The sequence below is a fragment of the Talpa europaea genome, assembly GCF_964194135.1.
Source record: "Talpa europaea genome assembly, chromosome: 5".
Classification (NCBI taxonomy): domain Eukaryota; kingdom Metazoa; phylum Chordata; class Mammalia; order Eulipotyphla; family Talpidae; genus Talpa; species Talpa europaea.
The window spans coordinates 132,862,877-132,875,198 of NC_140071.1; the positions used below are offsets into that span (position 1 = coordinate 132,862,877).

General features: G+C 47.2%; 1 protein-coding gene across 1 annotated transcript in view; it reads left to right on the forward strand.

The window, feature by feature from the left end:
- Positions 1–7,290: 7,290 nt before the first annotated feature.
- The window catches only part of ADGRA3 (adhesion G protein-coupled receptor A3), a gene marked incomplete at both ends in the record, with an annotated part of 95,267 nt that continues 90,235 nt past the window's right edge, over positions 7,291–12,322 (forward strand). The window contains one exon of the mRNA XM_084233245.1: positions 7,291–7,532. Within this exon, the coding sequence (XP_084089371.1) occupies positions 7,291–7,532 (242 nt within the window). The remainder of the gene's footprint in view (positions 7,533–12,322) is intronic.

Here is a 12,322-nt window from a genome sequence, read left to right on the forward strand (position 1 = left end):
ACCAATAAAAAAAAAAAAACAAAACAGAGTATCTGAATAGATTAGGAAACAGGATCTGATCTTTTACTGCCTCCAGGAAACACACCTATGAATGACTATGTCATTCGTAGATACTGGTTGGTTGACTGATTTTAATCATGATAGTTGGTACACAGTACTAAATCAGAAAAAACATGGGTAACTGATATAACAAGATATGTCACATACATAGATATAGATTTTGTATTTGGGACATCGATACTCAGGGATATTGCTAATAGGGAAAGGTAGTTACATCTTTGGTGTAGAATATATGTTTAAAATTTCCCCAAATCTATTGTTTGTTATGTCGACAAATGTGTTTTCTGGACTATTTAAAAATATTGACTTCAGTTACAGGAAGAATAGATGATGAAGAAGCAAATAATTAGGTAGACACAATAGTGCAGTGAATATATAAAAGTGGTGAGACAAATACAAACATCACTTAGAGTCAGAAAAGGATGAGAAGACTGAGTATGCACCAAAAACTTATGACTCACTAGTTATACAACTCATTATTTCTTGGGTTGAAAATTAGATGTCTGTTGGTAATTTCCAGTGTCGTTCCTGTGCCCTCTGTTCAAGAAGCAGAAATAAACCCACAGTTGTTTATTTATGCATACAAGAACAGGGGTACAATCCAGAGGTGTGTGTGGATGTGTGTGAGAGGACTCACCAGAGACAGAGTGGGGAGCAGAACAGGCAGATCTACTGAAATACACTGCTGAGGGGAGCAGCTGACGAGCCAGGAGAGGTCTGCTGCCCCATGTGGGTACTTCCCTGGCCGGGGATCCAACTTGTGCTACAGTGACTGTGGACAGCTTCACAGTGCTGTGCTTAACCCCTTGCACCAGGGAGGCCCTAAATCCATAGTTGTTTATTCAGCAAATTATCATTGTGACCAGGCACAATCACCCCCCTGCATCTCTAGTAGAACAAGTAGGTATTGGTTCCAGGTATTTCACATCTGTTGGGCCACCATGCTCCGACTTTAGTTCTGTTCACATAACCATATCAACAGTGAGAGAGGCTGATGTGGATCAGCTAGAATTGAGACGAACAGATGGACTAACTGAGATAGTTGATAGAACATTGTAGATCCTAAAATCCAAGTGGCATGGTCTGTCATCTGTTTCATTCTATCATGTGTGGAGTAACTTACTCCATCTCTTTCCCTTGCTCCTTGTCCTGCATTTTTTATAGTTAATTCGATTTTTTTTTCATGATTCATGCTTCTTTTCTGTGTCTATGTCTTTTACCAAGGTAACATCCATTTACAGCACTGTATATGATTTAGGGGTAGAGGTTCGCACCTTTCCAGATGTATGTTATCACACCAAACCACCACCAAACCTCCCATAATCCTCTACCATAGTTCAGGGGGCCCCCCTCTCTCCTTTTCTCCCCAGCACCCATGTGTTTTAAAGGGGTATAACAAATACTGCAAATTGAGCCTCTTAATTTAGACTGTGAGCCTTCCTGTTCCCTTACTTCTGTGCTGGACTGCCTGGTCACGGGCTTGGAGAATTCTCTTGCAGTAATGTAATTCCCCACATGGCATTGCTGGCCAATTTTTGCTTCATATTTCTTCTTTATATTTACAAGTGATGGTAATTACACTGGAGCGGGTAAAGAATCTACCATTTCAGAAAGATATTTGGTCATCTAAAGAGAGCATTTAACTGTCACAGGGATACATTCCAATAATAGCCTGGCTACAGCAGACCAACAAAGGAAGAATTCATGGTTCAGCAGGATAAAATCATAGCACTTTAAAGCTGGTTCCAGCTCAAACTCATTTCGAAAGATGAGATTTAGTGACTTGCCGAAGGTCACTATTCTGGTAGCTAGGAAGCCAAAACAGGAGCCCATGCTGTAGAAAGAGAAGGGGATTATTGGAGATGCTATTGCTATTCCTTTCTTGAGCCTGATCGAGATAAAGTATGCGATTCTAGCACTATGCAGTGACTAAAAATATAAACTACAGCTGTCATAATTAATAGATTAACATTGAATGATGCAAAAATAAACAGAGAATGTGTGTTTATTAACAGGCTTTGTGGAGATGGCACTGAGACATTTTAAGTGCTAAAAAATTGCTTTCATTCCTGCTGTCAATTTCATCATGCCATCATTTATTTCCATTTCACTGTAGAAGATGCAAGTTCAGTTAATCTTCTCAAGTTAGCTGATTTTCGCTAAGTGTTGATGCCCAGTTATCCAAAACATCTAATTCAAGTAAAGCTTTTTGTCACTAGTCAAGAACTACGTTATATGTTTGGAACATAAAAATGAGCAAGATTTAAATTATGTGAATCAGCCATACTTTTGAATTTTTTCTAGTGTCAGGCACTGTTCTAGGAACCAGGAAACCACAGCAACAGTATCCTCAACCAGAGACCCTTCATTACTGGTAAAAGGAAGTCCAGAGGCTCCAGTTCACAGCTCAACTCTGATCTCAAGGACCTAGATTGTTTTTTTTTTTTTTAATTTAAATTTTATTTTTATATTCCCCATACAATTGCAACCCCCTTATTTTGACCCCAATCCCTCCTTTCCCCAGCCCCCACCCCCCATAGAGTGTCTCTGGTTCATAGTTGTTTGTTGATTTTGATTTTCACTTTCTTATAGTTATTCTTTTTCCTGGTCTCTTATTTAAGTTTTCTAGATTCCTGCTACGAGTGAGACGATCCGGTATTTTTCTTTCTAGCTTATTTCGCTGAGCACGATCCCTTCCAGCGCCATCCATGTTGCTGCAAATGGCATGTGTTTATCTTTTTTGAATGCTGAGTAATATTCCATGGTGTATATGTACCACATCTTCTTGATCCAGTCATCTATTTTTGGGCATTTGGGCTGTTTCCAAAGCTTAGCTATTGTAAACAGTGCTGCTATAAACATAGGGGTGCAGGTGCTCTTTGGAATTGATGTTTCTGTGTCCTTTGGGTAAATCCCTAGAAGTGGAATTGCTGGATCATATGGAAGCTCTATGTTTAGTAGGTCAAGGACCTGGATTGTTTTTGTCTTTCCATTTCCTCCTATCATTGTGGAATTTTCCTTTACACTTTTTGCCTGATGGTTACACACTACTTGCTTCAGTTCCAGGCATCATGTCCTCACACTGTCATCTCTTAAGCAAGAAGGAAGAGGTAGTGAGAAATATGTTCTCTTTTAAGCCTCTTTTCATCACACAAAAATTTTCTACTCCATATTTTCAGCAGTTTTCCACTCAGATTGGTGTTGACTAGTAGAACTTTCTACATTGTTGGAACTTTCTGTAGTTTTTGACATCTAGAATGGTATCTGCCATGTACATGAAGCTAGTGGACCATGGAGTGTGGCAACTCAATTTTCAGTTTTATTTTTAATTAATTTAAATTTAAATATTTCTTTTGTCTACCATGTTGGACAGGACAGCATTTGATTCTTCTGAGATATGGCCTGAAGAAACAAAAGGATTCTTTAGGTTGTGGCCAACAATGTAAGGGAGGTTGGGAAAATGATTCTTTAAGGGAGAAAAAGTTGAGGAATGACTTTCGTCAGCAGCCACCAGTGCCTGCCATAAAAAGTAAGTAAGATAAAGCCTTTTAGAGATGGTGTTTATTTACAGATGTATTTATAAATATCAGTTAATCAAGGTTGTTACCTTCAGGTTTAGACAAATCAATGTTTATCTAGAGTTAGTCTAAATGGTTTAGATTCTAGAATAACATACTAGGGAATGATTGAAGGTAGGAAGAAATATTTTAAGAAGGGGGTAGAGAAATTCCTCTAGGAACTCATAGTCTGATAGAGAAGGAAGAAGATAGACCTAAAGGAAATTGTTAACAATAAGTAGGGCATGTATAACAATAAATATATGCAAAGGCATATATGCACATATATGTATATATTACCTATGTATTTATTTACATGTATTTGTTATAACTTTATTACATATATAAGTGCACCTAGTTAATACAGTGTCAATCTTAACAGGAATAACAAAACATCTTCCAGTGTTTCTGTGGTATCTTCTACAAACCTTGCATAACATAGCAAGACAGGATTCACAGCACAGAAGCTTTGGAATGTGGTCCATCTACCATCCTTAAAGCAAAAGCTGATGCAATCCAGTTTTACTGGGCTATGTATGCATGCATATGGTTAACCAGCATTTTTTCAGTTCCCCTAGGATGCTTTCATATGGGACAGGCATGCAAACACAGGGAACTTTGAAAGGAGCTGTGAATTCCTACATCTTCAAACAGCTATGATGCTCTTGAGGCTTAAGTATAGCTCTCTCTGGCAAATGGCTTTCAGGGCTGAGGTAGCTTAATTCAAAACCAAGACTTTGGTGTGAATGAGGGTTGCTTTCATTCAGTGTGCTGAGGTTTTGCTAAGTGCGGAAAGAACTATATTTGTAGTCTTACACACCCATGTTGGCACAGAATGATAATAAACCTCAATGTGCCTTCAGAAGACTCCAGTGTTAAGATACACTTTCTACAGCCCTTTTCATATACAACTATTGTGTGATCTGTAGTGATTTTTATTTTCAAAGATGGTCTCAATGATTTCCATGCAGCAATGGCAGCAGTTATCCATATAATAAAATACTAACTCGATATTTCTCCTCTGTTTCATGGTACTACTTAAGATTCATCCCATTTTCTGATAATACTGTGCTTTTTATAACTTTCTCAACTATAGTGAAGTAAAAGAGACTATGTGCTAAATTGATGTCACTACTGTGGCAAACACATTTTAAAATAGACTTGCACATTTATCTCAACTATAGCCCGAAGCAGAATAGACATAACCCTTCAGGTTCTGTAAGTTCACATGACAATTTGTGGCTATGACAATAGTAATGTGGCTATTTCAAACTTCCATCTTGCCAAAGTAAAAAGTTTTTATCTTTATAAAGAAGATAGATTTGTAAAGCATAGACGTGGACTTTTAGTGCTGAAACTTTGGATAGTCTATACTCATATTCACGTTCAATGATACACATCTGAATCTTATTTCATTTAGAATGCAATGTTAATTCAATAAAAAAATAGACAAGAAGAAAAAAGAGAAAACAATTTTGTTAGAGAATGATCTTTAAATAAATGTAAGAGAAGTGTAAGTGATTTCACCCATTTAATACAGAAGCAACCCCAAGATTACTTATTGATTTAAAACTTCCTACTCTCTCTATCCATCAGCATCTAGACCTACACTGTCCAACATAGCTATTGATAGTAGGGACCTTGGGCTAATTAAATTCAAATCTAAATTAATTAAAAATAAGTAAAATGTAAAAAAAAATTACACTACACTAGCTATATTCTAAGTGTTAGACAGACACCTGCATTCACCACATGAACACCACAGTTCTAGAACGTTCCATCACAGCACATAAAAAATTAGTGATTGATATTGTTAGCTTTATAGAGTTGAATCTCAAAAAATGTTGGTCAAATGAAGTGCTGCCAGATTTCCTGCAACAGTGTATGCAAAGTGGAGACCATTAATTGCTACTGAGAAAATTCTAATCAGATAAGAGATTCCTGGGAATTGGTCCCTAGGATAAACTTTACCGTATTAGGCGGTACCGCCCTTAGACCCAGGCCAAGAAAACCCTGCCCTGGGCTTTGTATTTTAGAGGACTCCATTCAACTCACCTCCCTGGGGTATGAACTATCTCCAGGGTAAATGGATGTGGACTCCACGGAGTCTGTTCCTTTCCACTTTTCGACCTTGTCCAAGGGACCCAGGAGCCTGGAATTCACAGACTGAAAATTTCCCAGGCTACTTCCAAGTCTTGAGCATATCTCTTCCCAGAACTGTCCTCCTAGGGGCTTTCCAAACAAATGGTGTGTGAACCCCTAGTCCAGAGGCTCTGCCAAGGGATGACTGTTTAAAAGCGTAGGCAGAGCTTGGTTGGGGGCACCCGGGTGTCCACACACCGCGCAGAAATCCCTCTTGCTTAGGAGCGGAGCAGGTCCAGTACCAAAGTACATGGTGGCCTGTGGGCTAAGGACTGTGGCTCTCCTCCTGCCATGTTTCAGGTGGAACCCACAGTTATCTGGGAACCCTGCATACACATCATCTGGCCTTCCAGGTTCTTATTAAGATATATTTCTCAAGGCAGGTGAATAGAACATTTTATTTGTTGGCTTGATATGTACCTTGTAAATATTTAAACACAGGGTAGGTAAGTCCTAGTCTTGCAAAAGTTAGGGCGGGGCTGGCAGCCTTCCGCAGAAGAGTAATTGATTCAGTTGGGGTTTCTCAGCCAGCTGCGTTCACGATTGCTTTCATGGGTTACATCTCAGGTGTCTTTGGATGTCAGAGAGATGTTCATTCAACAGGCTGCCGGTCCTGGCTCAGCTAGGCCCCACGCATTCCTTCCCGGGACTGCAGCCGGAGTTGCTAAAGGCCAGACAGTTCTGGAGAGTCCTCTTGCCAGGAGAGAGAACCTGTTCCTAAATCTGTGGTTTATTTGGGACCCAGGAGGCCCCCAGTGCAAAGAGAAGCCTTGAAATCCCCGGGTGCGATGCGCTGGGAAGGCGGCCAGGGGGTGCAGAGGTGGACAGGCCATTCCTCTCAATACAGGGGGCTTGGGGCGACTTCCTCGTCGGGCTGCCCGCGGAGGTCCACCCCGCTTTTCTTGGGGTCCTAGGAGGCTAGGCCGAGCCTCAGGCGGCCTCCGGGGTGGCGCAGAGCGGCTTTGTCTGGAGGGCGCGGCCGCGCGTGGACACTGGCGCCCTGGCTGGAGTTTGGGCTAGAACTTTGCAACCTCCCCGCGCGCGGGTCGCGAGCGCGCGGGCTCCCCGACTCCTGCGCCCTGGCCGGGCCCCGCCGTGCGGGCGCGGGTGCGGGCGCGGAGCTGGGGGTCGGGCCCCGCCGCGGGCGCCGCGGGTCCGGGCGCGCGCTCCTCCTCCGGAGCCGCCGGCAGTGGCGGCGCCGGGCAGGGAGGGGAGGGCGCGGCGGGCGCGGGGAGGAGGGGCAGGGGCGGGACGAGCCGCCGGGGCCGCGGCCCAGGAGCGGGCGGAGGCGGCGCTCCCGCCGGGCTGCAGAGCGGAGCCGGGACCGCGCGGCCGTGACCCCACGGCGCCCGGGAGGCCCAGCGCGGCCGCCGCGGACAAAGGAGCATGTTGGCGCCGAGGCGGGCGCGTCCTGCGGCCGCCCCGAGGTTCCGGGCGCCGCCGGGCCCGCGCCGCGCCCCCGCCCGCCCGGGCGCCGGGGCGGCCCGCTAGGCCGGCGCCGCCGCTCGGCCCGCAGGCCCCGGCCCGCCGCATGGAGCCGCCCGGACCCCGGCGGGGCCGCGCGCCCGCGCCGCTGCTGCTGCCGCTCGCGCTGCTCGCGCTGCTGGGGGGCGGCCCCCGCGCCGGGGCGCTGCCCCCCGGCTGCAAGCACGACGGGCGGCCCCGCGGGCCCGGCCGGGCGGCGGCGCCCGCCGAGGGCAAGGTGGTGTGCAGCAGCCTGGAGCTCGCGCAGGTCCTGCCCCCCGACACGCTGCCCAACCGCACGGTCACCCTGTGAGTAGCCCGCGGGGCGCGCCGAGTCCCCGCGCCCGGCCCGGCCCCGCCCGGCGCGCTCCGATCGCGCGCGGCTTGGGGCGCTCCGGAGCGGGGCGCCGCCGGCCCCGCGCGCCTTTGTGCTGGGGAAGCGGCGGGCTGGGGTGGAGCGGGGCGGCCGGGGTCGGCTTCCCTGGGGTGCCCTCGGCGGGGAAGCGAGCGCCCGCCTCCCCAGCGCCGCTAGTTCGCGGAGCAAAAGTTTTCGGGTGCCCGGCCGCGCCCCGCGCACTCCCGGCGCGGCGCTCCTGGGGCTGCGCGACGCCACGTGAGGGTGCGAGCTGCCCGCCCCGGCGGAGCCGGACCCCATTCATCCCGCGCCCGGACTCCCGGGGCGCGCGCGCGGCCCGTGGACGCGCCCTGGTCTTCAGCTGCTGTGCAAATTGGGGGACACTCAGGTCTAAGTTTGCAAACTCTGCGCGCAACACCAGGGGTTTGAAGTGTGAGTCCCCCGCCCCGGACTAGCCCCTTGCCTTTCTGTCTCTCCGTTTTAATACAGCTAAACAGCACCATTAAAAAAAAAAAAAAAAGGCGGTTAAGTGTTGGAAACATCTTTGGGGTGCAGCAGCCGCCGGTTTGTTTGCGGGTGCGCGCGCGCGGGCATGTGCGCGCGCGCTCCCATTTAAAAGCCAGGGACTTGGGGACTGAATACGGTGCGTCTGTGCAGCCCTGGAATTGGTTTTCGAATTGAGTTTCCACCTGGAAGGAAAAGTTTTTGGTTTGGAAACTCAGTGTGCGCGGAGACGCGCGGTCCAGTTTTGCTGGCGCGGTTCTGCCAGGTCCTGCTGGGCAGTTGGCCCCCGGGGACTCCTGACTTTAGTTTCTGAACGATGAATGGGTTGGGAAAAGTTTCCAAATATTTCTAATGGCTGTTTTGTCCAGCGGAAATAGGAGTCCCTCGACTCCTTGTTTTCCCCCGATGTTGTTTGGGTGTGTTTCCTGCAAAGGAATCAAGGCCTCCACTGGGGCAACCTGAAGACCAGGGGAGCAGCGAGACGCAGGAGAGAACTAAAAGCAGTTTTTGCTTTCACCCCAGAGAAGCAGGATGTACGGGGAGAGAAGGATCTAAATCGCATTAGGAACACTCTTGTCTAGTTTTTATTTACATCTGTTACAGTTAGCGAAGGTTTAACAGGGGATCATTGTATGTGGGAGTTTTGTCTTTACGGAGCCATGGAGGTGGGTAAGACAGTTACTGTTTTCTTTGGCTTCTTCAGCAAATGTTACCATTTGGGAGTGGCAGCAGTTATTTATGTGTATTTATGAATGAGATTCTTGCCAGTGGGAATTTGGGGTCTGGACCTTCGTGGTAGTCTAGGGACAGTGGAGAAACCCCTTGCTGTGGTCCATGTTTACCTGCGGGTGTTAGTCATCCCAAAGGGACATTAGCAGCGTTTAGGTTCTGGGCCAGAGGTGCCTCAGCTGCTTCTAGTTTTAAGTCCCCTTTTTCTGAAATAGCCTCAGTTCTAGCCGGATGAGACCAACCACTTAAAGTTGTTGATTTTGCTTTGGGGGAAAAAAAGGTGATGTAAAAAAAGCTCTCTTGGCTTAAACTATTTCACTAAATTTTGTCATGCCTGGATTAAAATGGGTCTTTGAAATGTCACCTTAATTCATCTTTTTTTTTTTGCACCTGAAAGTCCTTTAGATGAAAATAGAATGAATACAATTTATTTCGTGGCTGGAAAGAAAAACCAGTTGAAGGATCAAATAAAACAATGTTCTGAATGACAATGGTTTGAGGCCTTTTAGAAGGGGTTCCTGCACCATGTCCCTCATTTTAAGAGGGGATGAAAGAATCAGAGGCTCACCCCTAATGAATGAGCCGCTGGGCTCCCTGTCCCAGATTCCTGCCTGGCATGCCAGGTGCTTTCTCATCTTTCTCTCTTGCCCCCATCTTTTCGGAGTTCAGCAGCTTTTCCAGGTTGGAGGCAGCAGTTGAGGCTTGGACTGGGTGTTAAGTTCTCAGGGCTGCAGCAAATGATCACAAATTTGACGCTTAAAACAGTGCATTTCTTCTCACCATCCTGCATGAGGAAAGTCAGTCGGCCTGCAGGGCCACGCTGCCCTCAAAGTGTTTGGGGGAGAATTCCTGCTTCTAGTAGCTTTTTCTTTTTTAAAAATTGAGATATAACTGTTGTACAACACATTAGTTTCACGTGTGCAACTTAATGATTTTGTTCCTTGTATCTATTGCAAAATGATCACCATAGTAAATCAAGTTAATATCCATTCACATCTAGTAGTAACCAAAAAAATGGTATTTCATTGTGATGAAGACTGTTAAGGCCTGACCCCTTAGCTTCTTTTAGAAGTGCGCTGTAGTTCCCTCAGCTTCTGATGTTCACTTGATGGTAGCTGTCCCACGCCAGTCTTCCATCTTGGTGCCTTCTCTTCATGGGTCCTTCTTCCCCACGCATCCCCATGTCTCATACAGCCTCCTTTCTCTTATAAGGACTCCAGTCATTGAATTTAGGGCCCACCCTAATTCCTGGATGATCCCAGCAAAGGTTTTGTGACTTCATTACTTTGGTCAAAACCCCGTTCTAAATAAATAAGGTCACTTTCAAAGGTACCCGGAGTTAGGAGTTGGCTGTATCTTGTGGGGGTGGGAGACATTATTCAGATTACTACCGAATATGAGTAAAAGCATGATCTGTCTTTCTCCAGGGAGCCGCAGGAATTTGGGGAGGATGATTCACAGTTAAGTTTCACACAGAACGTTGAAGGCTCCATTACCCGAGTATACTTGGAGCAGAAGGAACCCAGGGAAGGCCAGTGGTGGGATGGAGCCTCGGGGGACTGTGAGCTAATTCCTGAAGGATGAGCATGATGATTGTGAGGAATGAAGGTTTGGAAGGCAGGCTCCTCCTTGGGGTCCTCACCTGCCCCCACCAGGGACATGAGAGGCAGTGTTTGGTTGTGATGCTGTGAAGTTCACATTGCTGAAATGTCAAGAGCAGGTGGCCCTGCCCTGCGTGGTCACAGGTGAGGCTGGAGGCGCCAGGCCATCTAGGGTGAGTTTTACCCCCTTAGGTGTGGCCAAGTCTTTTCAGTTGAGTTGTGAGGGGCTGCCCTTACCCCTAGAGGATTGATGGGGGTTAAGAGCCAGGGGAGGAGAAGTTACTTATTTAATAAAGAAAAATCAGGCTATATCTTAGTTCAGTAAATGAACTGGACTTCATAGAAGCCCAAAGCACAGACCCTTCCTCCAGCTGTCCTGGTGACCAGGTCTTGATTCCATCCCCAGGAACTTCAGTGAGAGTTTTGTGGACTTAGCTCTGCCTTTCCAGTGGTCGTGTCTTCCTTGTGATGCTACATTGTCATTCAATACAAAGGTTTTTTTTTTTCTTTTTAATTATTTATTATTTGTCAGGGGACTGAGGGACAATGTTGAGATTTTCTCAGACCATTTAGGCATCTAAAGTAGTGCATGAGTTGGGTTTTTGTTTCATAAAATGGTAATTTGTTGACTATCAAAGGACTGATAATTGGATATTATCAGTGCCTGCTCCGTGCCAGGTACACAGCAAGGAACGCTTGTATTCAGAGTTAGGGAGAAAGGATTTGCACGGAAGCAGTGGACATTTAGGGAACAATTACAGATGGTCTGTAATTAAGTACTAAGTCCTGTATGCTGACTGTTTAAATGCTTTAGGAAGCATGAAAGTGGGGGAAGATCAGTGGCTGTGGAGTCCTTGGAAGATTTATTTTCCGGGAGCAGTTAGAACTTGAGCATGGCCTGAGGGAAGGGAAGGCTGGATTGGGTGGGGGGAGAGGGCATTCCAGAGTTAATGGTGAGGGGTGGGGGTGCCTCACCTAATGAAATAGAGGTGGTTTTCAGAACTGTCCATTTGTAGATGGGTCCAAGGAAGAGGTCAGATCCTAGAGGAGAGTGTACAGATAGCAGGTGGAGGTGGCCCAGGCAGAAGCCCATTGGAGTTGTGGAGGTGCCTGAGAAGGAGCAGCTGGTGAGGTGGAGGAGGGATAATCTGGTTTTAGAAGCTAAGAGAAGCTCAGGCTGGAACACAAGAATGGTGCCTCCACTGAGGGATGCTGAGGGCCCAAAGAAGTGGCCTTTGGCCACTTGGATGGGATGGCCTGGTTCGTGGGTGACCTCACCCCACCCTTCCATGAGTGAAGCAGAAGCCATCAAAGTCAGGTTGGGGTGGCTTGAAGGGTGAGTGGGTGAGATACGAGGAAGGAGTTTGGCGTGAAGGGATTGAGGATGGCCTGTTGAGAGAGGGCATCTAGGAAGGAAGAAGAGGGGTAGAGCACATTTGAATATTGTTGGGAAGAGTTCTGTCAGTGGGAGACGGAAGGTGAGAGGTGGAGGGGGTGGGGGAATGGCAGCTGGTGCACAGGTGCAGGGTTTGACCTTTGATGGGACAGGGAAGTTTAGTTCCCACATGGTGATGGGGGCATTCAGCTGCGGGATATAGAGGGAGTTCCTTCCCCATTGCTTCTGTTCTGGGTCAAGGAGGACAGGTGGGGGAGGCAGGGTGAAGAGGAGAGAGGGGAAGTGAGCCTCTTGGGGACTGCAGAGTTCATCAGGATGGAGCTGTGCCCACTTTTCCCTTGTGATCAAGTTCAGAGGGAGATGGTTTAGTGTGGCTGTTCCGGCTGCATTCAGCCTGGATGGGAATCCTTGGGTTTGGCCAGGTTTCCACACCTGGTGAATGGTTTGTGTGGGGCTGTGTGGAGTGATCGAAAAACTGGACCAGTGAGCTGCGGTGGCCTGAGCAGTGTAATGG